This window comes from Oryx dammah, unplaced genomic scaffold (genome assembly GCF_014754425.2).
Source record: "Oryx dammah isolate SB20612 unplaced genomic scaffold, SCBI_Odam_1.1 HiC_scaffold_2, whole genome shotgun sequence".
Lineage (NCBI taxonomy): Eukaryota > Metazoa > Chordata > Mammalia > Artiodactyla > Bovidae > Oryx > Oryx dammah.
The window spans coordinates 192,977,749-192,990,612 of NW_024070186.1; the positions used below are offsets into that span (position 1 = coordinate 192,977,749).

General features: G+C 46.2%; 1 protein-coding gene across 4 annotated transcripts in view; it reads right to left on the reverse strand.

Annotated features, from left to right (window-relative positions):
- The window catches only part of STAG3 (stromal antigen 3), a 28,840-nt gene that overhangs the window by 3,754 nt on the left and 12,222 nt on the right, over window positions 1-12,864 (reverse strand). For 3 of the 4 annotated variants that reach the window (XM_040262529.1, XM_040262521.1, XM_040262545.1), the window contains 21 exons: window positions 10,719-10,792; window positions 9,747-9,870; window positions 9,158-9,256; window positions 8,874-8,953; window positions 8,443-8,550; window positions 8,083-8,197; window positions 7,834-7,939; window positions 7,549-7,652; window positions 7,218-7,310; window positions 7,019-7,108; window positions 6,563-6,763; window positions 6,372-6,442; window positions 6,192-6,279; window positions 5,641-5,721; window positions 5,467-5,574; window positions 5,156-5,324; window positions 4,914-5,050; window positions 4,048-4,149; window positions 3,390-3,538; window positions 3,017-3,145; window positions 2,760-2,917 (listed from right to left, as the gene is read on the reverse strand). In XM_040262529.1, the coding sequence (XP_040118463.1) occupies window positions 2,760-2,917; window positions 3,017-3,145; window positions 3,390-3,538; window positions 4,048-4,149; window positions 4,914-5,050; window positions 5,156-5,324; window positions 5,467-5,574; window positions 5,641-5,721; window positions 6,192-6,279; window positions 6,372-6,442; window positions 6,563-6,763; window positions 7,019-7,108; window positions 7,218-7,310; window positions 7,549-7,652; window positions 7,834-7,939; window positions 8,083-8,197; window positions 8,443-8,550; window positions 8,874-8,953; window positions 9,158-9,256; window positions 9,747-9,870; window positions 10,719-10,792 (2,386 nt within the window). The remainder of the gene's footprint in view (window positions 1-2,759; window positions 2,918-3,016; window positions 3,146-3,389; window positions 3,539-4,047; window positions 4,150-4,913; window positions 5,051-5,155; window positions 5,325-5,466; window positions 5,575-5,640; window positions 5,722-6,191; window positions 6,280-6,371; window positions 6,443-6,562; window positions 6,764-7,018; window positions 7,109-7,217; window positions 7,311-7,548; window positions 7,653-7,833; window positions 7,940-8,082; window positions 8,198-8,442; window positions 8,551-8,873; window positions 8,954-9,157; window positions 9,257-9,746; window positions 9,871-10,718; window positions 10,793-12,864) is intronic. The other variant, XM_040262537.1, reaches the window with a different exon arrangement.

Consider the following 12,864-nt stretch of genomic DNA (forward strand, 5'->3'; position numbering starts at 1 on the left):
TTCTCACAACTCCTTTCTCACAACTCCTTTCTCACAACTCCTTTCTCTCATATTTTACATTCTCTTACTACGAGACTTCTCACATCTCTCTCTCCCCAGTTCACCCGCTCCTGCCTGTCTGGGCCCCTACAGCAGGCCTCCTCAGCAGTTCTTTGCCTTCAAGCCCTGCCTCTCCTTCAGTCAGTTCTCCACACAGCACCCAGGAACCCCTTAAAATATAAGGTGGATCCTGTTACTCCTCTGCTCAAATCCCTCAACGTTTACGCACTTCACTCTGAGTAAAAGCCAGAGTTTTTATTCTGACTTATGCTTGGGACCCCGACAACCTCTTTGGTCCTGTATCCTACACAATCTCCACTCAGCAATACTGGCCTCCTTAGCTATTCTTTGAACAAGCCAGAGACACCCCACCATGGTCTCTGGACCACTTGCACCCGCCTGTATGCTATTCCCTTAGCTGCCCCTTTTTTTAACTTTTTGGCTGTGTTGTATGTGGGATCTTAGTTCTTCGACCAGGGATTGAACCCACAGCCCCTGCATTGAAAGCAGAGTCTTAACCACTGGAACGCCAGGTTAAGTCCTCATCTGCTATTCTGATAGACACCAGGCACCCCCTCTCACTTTGTCCAGTTTTTGCCCTGCATTCATACTCTGTGGCTTTCCCTGATCACGTTTTGTAAGACTCTCCCCACCCTCTTCCACAGCACATCACTATCGGACACTATTCCAAAGAAAGCTCACTCCTGGATTCCAAGCACGACTGAATGCAAGGTGCGCAGTAAGTATGATGAACGAGCAGTGGAACCAATTTTTTCAGTTTTATCCTAACTTTACAAACCCTCTGTTTTAGGCAAACCAATCTATCTATTCATGTGCTTTGGCAAACACTGACCTCTGTTTTGCTTGTGCTGTTCTGCTAGTCTGTGGTACTTATTCTTCCTCTGTTCAGCTTATATAAATCTTACCCATTTTTCAAGATCTAGCTTAAATACCATCTTCTTGATAAAGCCTTCATAGATCAACTGAACATAAAATGATACCTTTCTTCTCTGAATTCTATAGCAGTCATCTGTCCAACCCCGGGGAAGTTATCACTTACTGCTGACTTCACAGCTCAGATTTTCTGTAAATGTATTTTCCTTTTTTTCTATTAGATGGTAAGCTGCTTGAGAATCTGTCATGACCTCTAAAACACCTAATACAGTATCTTGCATGTGGTAGGTCCTTAACAAGTATTACTTTACTGATTAAAAGCAGAGTTTCCTAGTGGTATGAAAGATAACTTTAGGTGGTATACAGAAGACCTTAAAAAGAATTCACACCGTATTTCACACTGCACACAAAAATTAACTCAAAATGGATCACAGACCTAAATGTATTAGCTAAAATTAGAAAACCCTCAGAAGAAACACAGGAATATATTTTCGTGACTTTAGATGAGGAAAGTTTAAGATATGACATCGAAAGCAAAAACAACAAAAAAACAGCAAAGTTGAATTTCATCAAAATTAAGAACTTTTGTATTTCAAGGACACCATCAAGAAAATGAAAAGACAAAAAATGGGAGAAAATTTTTTCTGTTTATCTGGTAAGAGACAACAATAAAAAGACAACCCTATTTTTAAATGAGCAAAGAATTTGAATAGATATTTCTCTAAAGAAGATATACAAATAGCAAATAAGCATGTGAAAAGATGCTCAACAGTATTAGTATTTAAGGAGATACAAATTTAAGCTATAATGGATGAGATACCAATTCAGTCACTAAGAGATGGATAAAATAAAAGACAATAACAAGTTTGGCATGTAGAGAAACTGGGGCCCTTGTCAACTGCTGTAGGAATTGCAAAACAAAGGAGGCACTTTGGAAAACAGTTTGGTAATTCCTCATAAAGTTACACACAGAGTTACCATATAATCCAGCAATTTCATTCCTACATATATCTAAAGAGAAGTGAAATCCCTACATCCATGCGAAAACTTACACATGAATGTTCACAGTAGCATCATGTGTTAACAGTAAGTTGAAACAATCTAAATGTCAATTAACTGATGAATGGATAAAAGGACATTTCCATACAAATGGAATATTATTCAGCCACGAAAAGTTATGAGGTACTGATAAATGCTAAGAATGGATGAACCCTAAAAACATGCTCATTAAAAGAAGACACAGGCCACAGACTATGATTCCAGTTACATAAAATGTCAAAATAAGCAAACCCAGAGACAAGAAATAGGTAAGTATACTACCTAGACCTGGGGGAATGAGGTATGACTACTAGTATTTTAAAATGTACACTAGAAAACTAACTTACACCTCAAATTTGTGATTTCTAGGGTATTATCACAAGATGAAACTGTATTTGAAAAAAATCACTTTAAAGAAAAAACTTACGTAAATATGACAGGTAATGATCTGAAGACTATAAAAATCATGAAGACTGTATAAAATTTTTAAAAATTGCAAAACAACAATATAAGATGTCAACAAGAGGCATCATAAATGTACAGAATTTTAGTTCAATCTTTGGTTTTTACCATTAGTTTCTATTTAATTTTTCATAGAAGTTGGCTGTTTTTACTTGGCTAGATAAACCCTGAAGAAAATGAGTAGCCTTAATGATAGTAGGGGCTCCATGAATATTTGACCAAACGCAAGACTGTGAAAGAGGCAGAAGACCACGTGCTGCTTCACTCAGCAGTGGCAATCAAGGCAGTAGCTGAGCACCCTGACACCCACACTCACAACACTTCACCTTCAACTCGCCTCTTCTTGGAGCGGGGGTAGCGCTGAGGGCTGACCTCTGCCATGTTCTCTCCCGGGCTGAGGGAGTGGCAGTAAGTGGTGACTGGACCCCAGGGACGACCAGGTGCCTGGGAGGCACGCTGCAGACACTTTTCCAGGTAGGACAGTCTAAGAGAGAGGCGGGATGGAGCCTGGCTGAAGTGGTCACAGCCCTCACCACACCCTTCCTCTCTCACCCACATCTTTATGCACCCACCCCTAACTTACAGCAGCTGCTTGTCCTGATGGAAGAGTCGGGGGGAGAACTCCGAAAGGAGCTCCAGGAATGCCAGATTTGGGGGCTGACTGGAGGAGCCAGCTGGAGGAAGCTCAGACAAGGAGAACTTGATGCCTTCCCTTGGTTGAGCAGAATCATTTTAGGAAGACAGGCCCCTCCCAACTCTCTCCCAGGGCTGAGGCATCCTGTCCAAGTGCTTCTTCCTCCCCCTGGACCCAGCCTGTCCCCCAGGGATACCCCCTCACCCGTGTGATGGCTACTCCTGGACCTGATGACCCTCCCTCTGAGACCTCACTCCCAGCTGGTCCTGTACACAGACTCTGGAAGATTCAAGTACCTTGCCTTCTACCAATACTTCCTTACTTGTGTAGCATGACCACAAGGTCACGGTTCTGTAGCTGCTGGGGTCCAAAGCTCAAGGCAAATCTCCTGGCCAGGTCCCTCATCTCGATGAAAGCTGGAAGCTCATTCAGGCCCTGGGGCCCTCGTTCCTGCAGCAGTTCTGTGTATAACTGAGACATGGCACACGGGAAAGGGAGGAACAAGATAGAACAAGCAAGTACAGCATTCCTTTCTCTGTCCAGAAATTCTAAAGGGCTTGGGACGCCATCTGCTGTTTTTACTTTCTTTCCTCCGAGGTCACTGACCCTATTTCTGACTGCCTTGCACCAGAGAAGGCTTCACTATGCTCTGTAACAATAAATTAAAATGTCTGTAGTAACTGAAGGAGCTGAGAGACAACAGACTAGAAGAAAATCAGGAACTGGCTATCACTTTATTGCTGGTGCTCCCAGGTACTAACTCACATAGAAGTTCTATGGGAGTGGGGTAGAAACTGCCCCGACAGTTAAAATAAATTACTTTTTATGGAGCTACTAGTTATGAAGGAGACTGTCATGTGAAATAAAAGTCAAAATAAGTTAGAAACGTCCTGCTCTGAAAGAGCTCATGTTCTGAACAGCTAGGGGTGGGCTGCAGAGGGGGGAGAGAAGGTCTGAGGCCCCCCAGGCAGAAGGGGTACCTGCTTGAGGCTGAGCAGCAGGATTCGGGAACAGTGGCTTCGGTCAATCTGCCTTGCTCTAGTTAATGTTTCCTTGATAATATCACCATAGTCATTGTAGAACTGATGGGAAAGAAGCAGAGAAAATGATGTTGACCACAGGAAAGGACTGTTTCTGTTTTGATTTTTTCTTCACAGCCCTATTACCTCCTTCCAAAAGGACCTGAGGTAGGGAATATGAATCTAAGCATGAAACAACTCATACTATACCACATCTCCAGCCAGGCGGGACAAAGCCCCAAGAGGAATCACGGTTTAGGCAAATAATGAAGGGAAGAAACCCTGCCTGGAGTCCATTTCTCAGAGAAGAGTAGGAACCTGCCAGAACACACTGCCACCGCACTGACACCTTCGCTGTTTGTCTCCCCTGGAACAGAGGCTCCAGGGGACAGGAACAGTTGACTTTTGTTCACTGAGGAGCCCTTAGTGCCTGGGATACTAGGTACTCAATAAATAGAAATCAGCACGATGGTGGGTTGAGGAGACCAAGGTAGGTATCTAGGTACCTTGGAAGGACTGAACCCTCTTCTGTTCTTTTTATTCCCCTTCTTACATTACCCCATTCCACAGACTAGGCTCACAGAAAGAAAATTTTCTGGACAGGAAGATTGAGGTATTTTCCCTCCAATGAATTTCTTCCTAACAGCTTTTTCTCCACAGTTGTTTACTACTAAGTCTCTTTTCTTTGTCCCTTTATTCTAAACTACGGGCCTTCCCCCCGACTTTTCCTTTAAGCTTGGTACTATCATCTCCCCCACTCTTTCTGTAGCGCTACAGTGTCTGAGGTCATGGGTCAGAGCCATTCTCAGCCTGGCGCCCCGCTGTACCTTGTTGTAGTGTTTGAAAACATCCGAGGCTGCGTCCATCTCCAGCACCCCATAAAGCAACAGCTTGCAGAACCCAGCCAGGAGGCGGCGCCGCTGGTGCAGCTGCTCAATCTGTAAGCGATCCTCCTGGGAATGACCTGGCTCCCCCCAAGTGCAGAGTGGAAGCATCAGAATCACAATTCAGGCCTCTTGCCCTCCAAGGCCGCAGGCCTGAGCCCCAAACCCTTCCCAAGCCCCGGTACCACTGCTCAGCTCCCCAGGCTGGATGAAGACGTGGTCCATGAGGAAGCTGGCCAGCTCAGACTGCAGAGTGGCTTCAGGAATAAAGACAAGGGGCCTAAGGAACTCTCGCCCCCCTACAGTCATCTGAGGACTGAAGATGAGAAGCAGATCACTTAACAAGACAAAAGCCTGTTGGGGGAAAAAAGAATGCTTAAAAAGGACAGAAAATTGACCACGACAGAAATTATACTGCTAATTTCCCCTCAGAATGGGTTTCCTCAGACCACGGGAGTAGGGCTACAGTCGACATGCATCCTTGACGAACGCTCACCTGCTCCTGGATCTCAGAATCCACGTCTGAGAGGCAGCTCTGGCAGAGTTCACAGAAGGCCACCATCCTGCCCTTCAAATCCAACAGCTGCTTCTGTGGAGACAATGACTTCAGGGGAAGGAATGAAGACACTGGTACTCCATTCCTGTTCCCCCTCCTCAGACCCGTCTTCACCTGGGAAGCATCTGATCCAGAAATGTGGGTTAGTGTCCAAAGAATGGAAAAATAGACAAGAGTCAAGGCTGGCAGGGTCACCTGTAAGAACCACATGTTAAAGAGCAAAGATCAGTAGAGTAACGGGCAGGTGGGGAGAGACACAGACAGGCAGATACACATGAAGGAAACAAGGAAGAAAAAAGCAGACCGGGAGAGAGAGAATGAGATGAGGAGAGACCTACTTCCTTTTCTGGTGAGGAAAAAAGTGATTCTGGACAGTCTTCAGAGGATTCTATCCTGAGCAGGAATGCCATCTCTTCCTGATTTAAAGTCTCCTATAATCCCTCAATATTATCCTTGACTCCCCAGAAGCCAAAGAGAATGACTGTTTTCAGGTGCTGGAAAAGTACATTCACGTTCCAAGAGTGGGACAGAAGGAACAACATGCACGACGGAGCTCTCTCGTCCACTCCACATCCCTGGGGCTGGAACCACCTGCAAGGTGGCCACCTAGGACACGGGGCCCTTAAAACTCCACTTGCTTCCACATTGCCAACTTGTCTACTTGCCTGGTGAGGAACCTCTCCTGTGTCCACAGCCTTTCGGAGGAGTTGGTAGCAGGGCTCATAAAGCTCCCAGCGGGTTAGGTCGTGGGCACTTTGTGGGGGGTGGAGGCAGGAAGAGGGAAATGTTACACTGGAATAGACACCGGCAGCAATAGAAGAGGGAGCAGGAGGGGAGTTGCTCACTTGTAGAAGGCAGAGAGGCGCTTCAGAGTGGCTGCCAGACTGTATACCTCATCTTCATCTAGGAAGGACGACTGCGGAAGAAAGGAGGTCCACGTGGCATTTCCCCAAAAACTCGTGGATCCACACCCCCATATCTCGTGGCCTCTCCCACACAGGTCTGGGGAGTCCTGTCACGTAGCCCTACTTCCAACCTGAAGCAGTTCTTCAAGCTCCTGCTGGAAGCGGTCGGTCAGGAGATCCACCAGCTGGCTGCGGGCAAAGTCCACCCGGGTGAAGAACGTGAACTCAGGATTGCACAGCAGATAGAGGGCGTGAGCGCCAGCCTCAAGCACCGCAGGCTCCGCGTGCTTCACCACCACCTCCTGGAGCTGCTGCAGGAGCAGCTCCAGGTGCTGAGAGAGAAAAGGTGGGAGAACAGTGTCGTGGGGTAGCTGGGGAAGGGAACTCCTCCTGCGGGGACTAGAGACAGGAGAAAGGAAACAGCACTGACAACATTAAACTTCAAGGATAAGATGCCTAAGAGAAGGAAGGCTTCTTGGTTTTTCTAGAATCCGTGTCCTTAAGAAAAGCCAGGTACTGGCAGTGGAATCTCTGGCTCTGGGACAAAAGCAGCAAGCCAGAGGGAATGTGTCGTCTCCTCCCCTCACTTTCTCCAAGCGCCTGGTACAGTAGATGTTGAGGTCGAAGTAGCTGAGAAGCTGCAGCAGCGGAGCCACCTTCTCTGCGTCAGCTGAGAACTGCGGCGATTCAGAGGGAAGCCTGCTCACAACCCGCCACACTGCTACTCTGGAGGCTACTCCCTTCCGCCCGCCCTTTCCCAGAGGCTGAGCGATGAGGCACCTCTACCTTGGCCAGGAGCTGGGGGAGCAGGGGGATGAGATGCTCAGTCAGCTTCACCTTGTCGTCGGCTTGGATCTTACGTTCTTTTGGGGTTAAGCCCTGAAATCAGTCATTTGGGGATGGGGGAAAGGTGTATGTATGTGTATTCCTCTGCCTGATAATCTTATCTTCCTAGGAAGATAAGCAGCTCCCTTCAGATTTCTTTTGCTAGAAATGGAATCCGTTGAGAGGCAGAGGAAGGAGCACCCTAACCTAAGGCTTGAGGATGAGGACAGACAGTACCTGCCTGGATTTAACACTGCCAACACCCCTCACCCCCGCACCCCTCACGCTGTACCTTCCTCCCTGTGACCCGTCCCACAGGTGGGTGGCCCTCTGAAGCTTGCCGGACACTGGACACAAGGATTTCTATCAGCGTGCTCTCCTGTACATCGCTCAGGTCTGGATTGGTAGGCGGATGGAAAACACAGATTCATCGATTAGCCACACCCGATCCCTAAGAACCCCCTCAAGCACCCCCATTACCCATGACCTATGCCTTTTACAAGTCAAGAGAGAAATCTCTCCTGGTTTCCTAAAAGGAGGGGAGAGGGCCCCTCCCTGGCTACCAGCTGGCACACACTTTGGTCCTTCCCCAGCAGCAAGCTTGTTAGACTCTCCCAGTCCTTCAGCAGAGGCCCCGCACAGTCCCACAGGCTGTCAACTAAGTATGCGGCGTGGTCATGGAGCTGTGGGAGAAGGGAGATGCCAAGTCATATGTTAACACACTAGAAGTGGCTCCCGATGAATCCTTTCTCCCCTGTGTGTAGAGTCAGCTCCCATCCTTCTCTACCTGCACATCTTAGCACAACAGTTCCTTTCCATACGTCACCTCACTCTCCACAAAAAAGGACAGCAGAAGGTAGAAGAAAGTCCTCCGGGGGCGTGGACTTCGGCGTCGCTCCCTCCCGCCCAGCGCTCTTGTCTCACACTCAGGGTAGAAGAGCCTGGTGGAAGGGACGCAGGGAAAAGGCACAGCAAAGGAGAAAGGAAGAGTCCAAGTTACCGCAGAGGGAGGGGCTTAACGGAGAAAGCGATGCAGAGCTAAGGGAAGTCTCCAGGGATTGAGGAGGGAAGGAGGCACCAAGGGAGACTAAGGGGTTGGGGAGGGGAGCTTAGAGCAGCAGCAGATGATGGAGAGAAACCAAGAGAAGATGGTGTTAAAGAAACAAAGAAAAGGAGCCCCACTCACTTCCAGTACAGAAACTCCCCTGCAGCAGAGGCCAGGGCTCTGTTAGAGGCGTACACGACAGGGTAGATGCTCTCACAGTCTGCATCTGTCAGCACCCCGTCCATGCTCCTGCCGGGAGAAAAGCAGAACGAGCAGGTGGATATGGATGTTGTCCTCTGGCACAACTGAGGTTAGAAACGAGGCAAAGCCAACAAGGATTAACTCACAAAGAACTTGCAAAAAGAAGAATGGCAGAGAGAGAGGGATATGGAGTTAGAGAAGATGGGAAATTTCCCCCTGAGCTCTTGCAACTTGGGGATGATCTCGGTCTTTCAACCTGTACACAGACAGGAGTCAACCTACAATGGGTGAAGGGAAAGAGACTCCGGAAGGGCCTGTCTGATACTGAAAAAAACCCTGAGATGCCTGTCTCTCCACTTCCCAGGACTCACCTGAGGATAAGTATCAGCAACCTAACGGCCTCCACGGCCACGTCATACTCCCGGTCCATGACCATGGAAACCATCCGGTCCTGTAAGGAGAACATCACTTAGTACCTCCTTGTATCCATCCCCAAACACCATCCTCTTAGAATTTGAGAGATTCCTAAAGAGAGGGTGTAGAAGCAGATAGTGGGATAGCCACAGATACATAAAAGCAATAGAAGTGGGAAAATGAGGTGAGGAAATGGGAACCACAGAGAGAGCCAAGCACAGGAGCACAGTCCTGATTTTACCTTAAAGCGGTTGGTAAAGAGCTCCAGGCGCGCAGTCAAGTCTTGGTTGCCATACAGCCCCTTGAGAGCCTTCAAGCACTTCAGACGCACATCTCGGTGCTACCGAGGAGAATGGAAATATGAATGACTCCTCCTCACCTTACCCCTGCTGGATCTCCATCGTTCCCCCTCAGCTTGCTCATCCTGGGCCTGGGGTCCTCGATATTGAAGACTCTGAGATGTCTCAAAGAGAATGAACAACTGTCTTCTCACTTAAAACCCAAAGCTCTCCTTTTCAGCAGAATTAAGCAATCCTGATTAAGAGGATCTTTTGGCTACCACCCCAGCACTTGTATTACCACCCTATCAATAACTTTCTTGCCCTTTCATAGGGAAAGTCTTTCTCCCCTCAACTCTGTTTTAAGGCATTTACTCCCCTAAATATACCCTTCCTTCCCCTAACTTCTCTTACCCTCCCCAGTACTAGGGGAGTTTTGAGGTTCACTGTCTTGAGGAGTTCATCACTGATCACTAGTGAAACACCCAAGTGGCCAGATCAGGAAAAGCTGAAGCATCCTGGGGCAGGGAAGAGGACTGACTCAACTCTCACCTTATCATGCAGGGTCCAGCCAATATACTTTAAGTAGCTGTCAGTGAGGAAAGAGGTGCTGTAGCTCTGCATCCAAGATCCAATCTCCTCAATGCAGATAGCACGGATCTCAGGAAGGACATCCCTAGGCACAGAGAGAAAACTGACCCTTTTCACCTTCTCTCCAAACTGACTTTCTATCCTAGCAGATATCTCTTTGTCACAGAAGAGTCTATTTCTTGATTAAACATCAATTACTAGCTCTTTCTCTTCCTCCTCCTAATGTAAATAAAATACATTAAAAAGTGAACAGTTCCCTTCTATAACCAATCATTAAAACTTATCCTCCATGCCCCTTTTAAACTGATTTTGGAATCTTAACTATCGGCCAAACTGCGTGTGTGGTGAACTGAGATACAGCTGATGTACAACATAATTTTCAGGTGTACAACAGAGATTAATAATTCTTAAAGATTATGTTTCATTTATCCTAAGACGATGAGTTATATTCTCTATGTTGTACAACATATCCACGTGTGTGTGTGGATTCCACTTCACAGACACTCCTTAATTCTACCAGTTGTTTACCCAGTATAAAACTCCCCTGCCTTTAGCACAGTGAAAGGCAGGGTGAAGTGGGCTGGGAAAAGGCCTGCAGAGCTGTAAACCCTCAGAAAGGCCCTCTTTTTGGCTCTCTCCTCTTGTCCTCTCAAGGCTCAAGCCCCAGGAAGATGGGGGAGGGGAGGTCTTGGGCAAAGTTGGAGCAGAATACTACTCATCAATGCCTGATGCTTTTATCTTCCCTCCCAGAAGAGTTTATACAATCCTTTGTAGGCAGGAATAAATTAAACCTAATTTGGAACATTTGTTAATAGAGTTTTTTCCGAGCTGCGGGACTAACCAGATAACAGGGTTAGGAGGGGACCTTGTTATTTCTACAGACTCCGTAACTGAGGACCCAGCTGCTTCAATGAGAGGAGCCCAGTAACTCACCTGTACCGATGTACAAAGACACCCCTGAAAAGGGCATTCATCATCCCCTCAATCTCCTCTTGATGCTCTTGAAGCTGGAGGATGGGGAGGAACAGGTCAGTCTCTCATGTCCCCCAACAGTATAAGGCCACAAGAATATTAGAAAAATATGACATTCACCAGTTTCCTATTAATTACAGGGCACAGTCTGAACCTCTTGTATCCTATGTTCCCTTTTAAAGCTTTTTTAAAAAATTTTCAGGTCATGTGGCTTTATTTCCCACATGTTCACAATACTTCTGTCTCCCCAAATCACTGTTTTCTCCACATGAAAAATACACATCTATAAATAAGGTATGAAAGTTACAAGCTACTCTCTCTCTTTCCTTTGAGGGTATGGATTAGATACCTTGGAAAAGAATATCACCCACTCATCCACATGTGATAGTGGATACCCCAGTGAAGTTAGGCAGTCAGCAAGATACCTCTAAAATACAAAGCTGACAAGAAAGCTGGCAAATGAAAGTAATTAAGCTAATCAGTCTAAAGCAGAGAAAAAGAAAATGTAGCCAATAAGTTATCAGAATAGAAAAAGGTTAAACCTTCTAATTCTGGAAGAAGCTGTATAGTCAACTAATGCCTGAGAGATCTGTGTTTGGAAAAAATAATATCCCTTCTGTGTCTTGTTATTTTACCATCTTTGGCTATTTAGAGGTCCCAGCTGGTAGTTACACAAGTTTTTTACAAACATCAATTGGGGAAATTTTTTTTAATAAATGCAATTTGTTTGATAAAAGAAATGGAACAAAAAAAAGAGAAGGACACAATTAGATTCAGTTCAGTTCAGCTGCTCAGTTGTGTCTGACTCTTTACAACCCCATGAATCGCAGCACGCCAGGCCTCCCTGTCCATCACCAACTCCCGGAGTTCACTCAAACTCATGTCCATCGAGTCGGTGATGCCATCCAGCCATCTCATCCTCTGACAGAATGTGGTTCACTGGAGAAGGGAATGGCAAACCACTTCAGTATTCTTGCCTTGAGAACCCCATGAACAGTAGGAAAAGGCAAAATGATAGGATACTGAAAGAGGAACTCCCCAGGTTGGTAGGTGCCCAATATGCTACTGGAGATCAGTGGAGAAATAACTCCAGAAAGAATGAAGGGATAGAGCCAAAGCAAAAACAATACCTAGTTGTGGATGTGACTGGTGATGCTGTAAAGAGCAATACTGCATAGGAACCTGGAATGTCAGGTCCATGAATCAAGGCAAATTGGAAGTGGTCAAACAGGAGATGGGAAGAGTGAACATCACATTCTAGCAATCAGCGAACTAAAATGGACTGGAATGGGTGAATTTAACTCAGATGACCATTATATCTACTACTGCGGGCAGGAATCCCTTAGAAATGGAGTAGCCATCATGGTCAATAAGAGAGTCTGAAATGCAGTACTTGGATGCAATCTCAAAAACGACAGAATGATCTCTGTTCGTTTCCAAGGCAAAGCATTCAATATCACAGTAATCCAAGTCTACACCCCAACCAGTAATGCTGAAGAAGCTGAAGTTGAACGGTTCTGCGAAGACCTACAAGACCTTTTAGAACTAACACCCAAAAAAGATGTCCTTTACGTTACAGGGGATGGAATGCAAAAGTAGGAAGTCAAGAAACACCTGGAGTAACAGGCAAATTTGGCCTTGGAATGCGGAATGAAGCAGGGCAAAGGCTGATAGAGTTTTGCCAAGAGAACACACTGGTCATAGCAAACACCCTCTTCCAACAACACAAGAGAAGACTCTACATATGGACATCACCAGATGGTCAACACTGAAATCAGACTGATTATATTCTTTGCAGCCAAAGATGGAGAAGCTCTATACAGTCAGCAGAAACAAGACCGGGAGCTGACTGTGGCTTGGATCATGAACTCCTTATTGCCAAATTCAGACTTAAATTGAAGAAAGTAGGGAAAACCACTAGACCATTCAGGTAGGACCTAAATCAAATCCCTTATGATTATACAATGGAAGTGAGAAATAGATTTAAGGGACTAGATCTGATAGAGTGCCTGATGAACTATGGACGGAGGTTCGTGCTATTGTACAGGAGACAGGGATCAAGACCCTCTCCATGGAAAAGAAATGCAAAAAAGCAAAATGGCTGTCT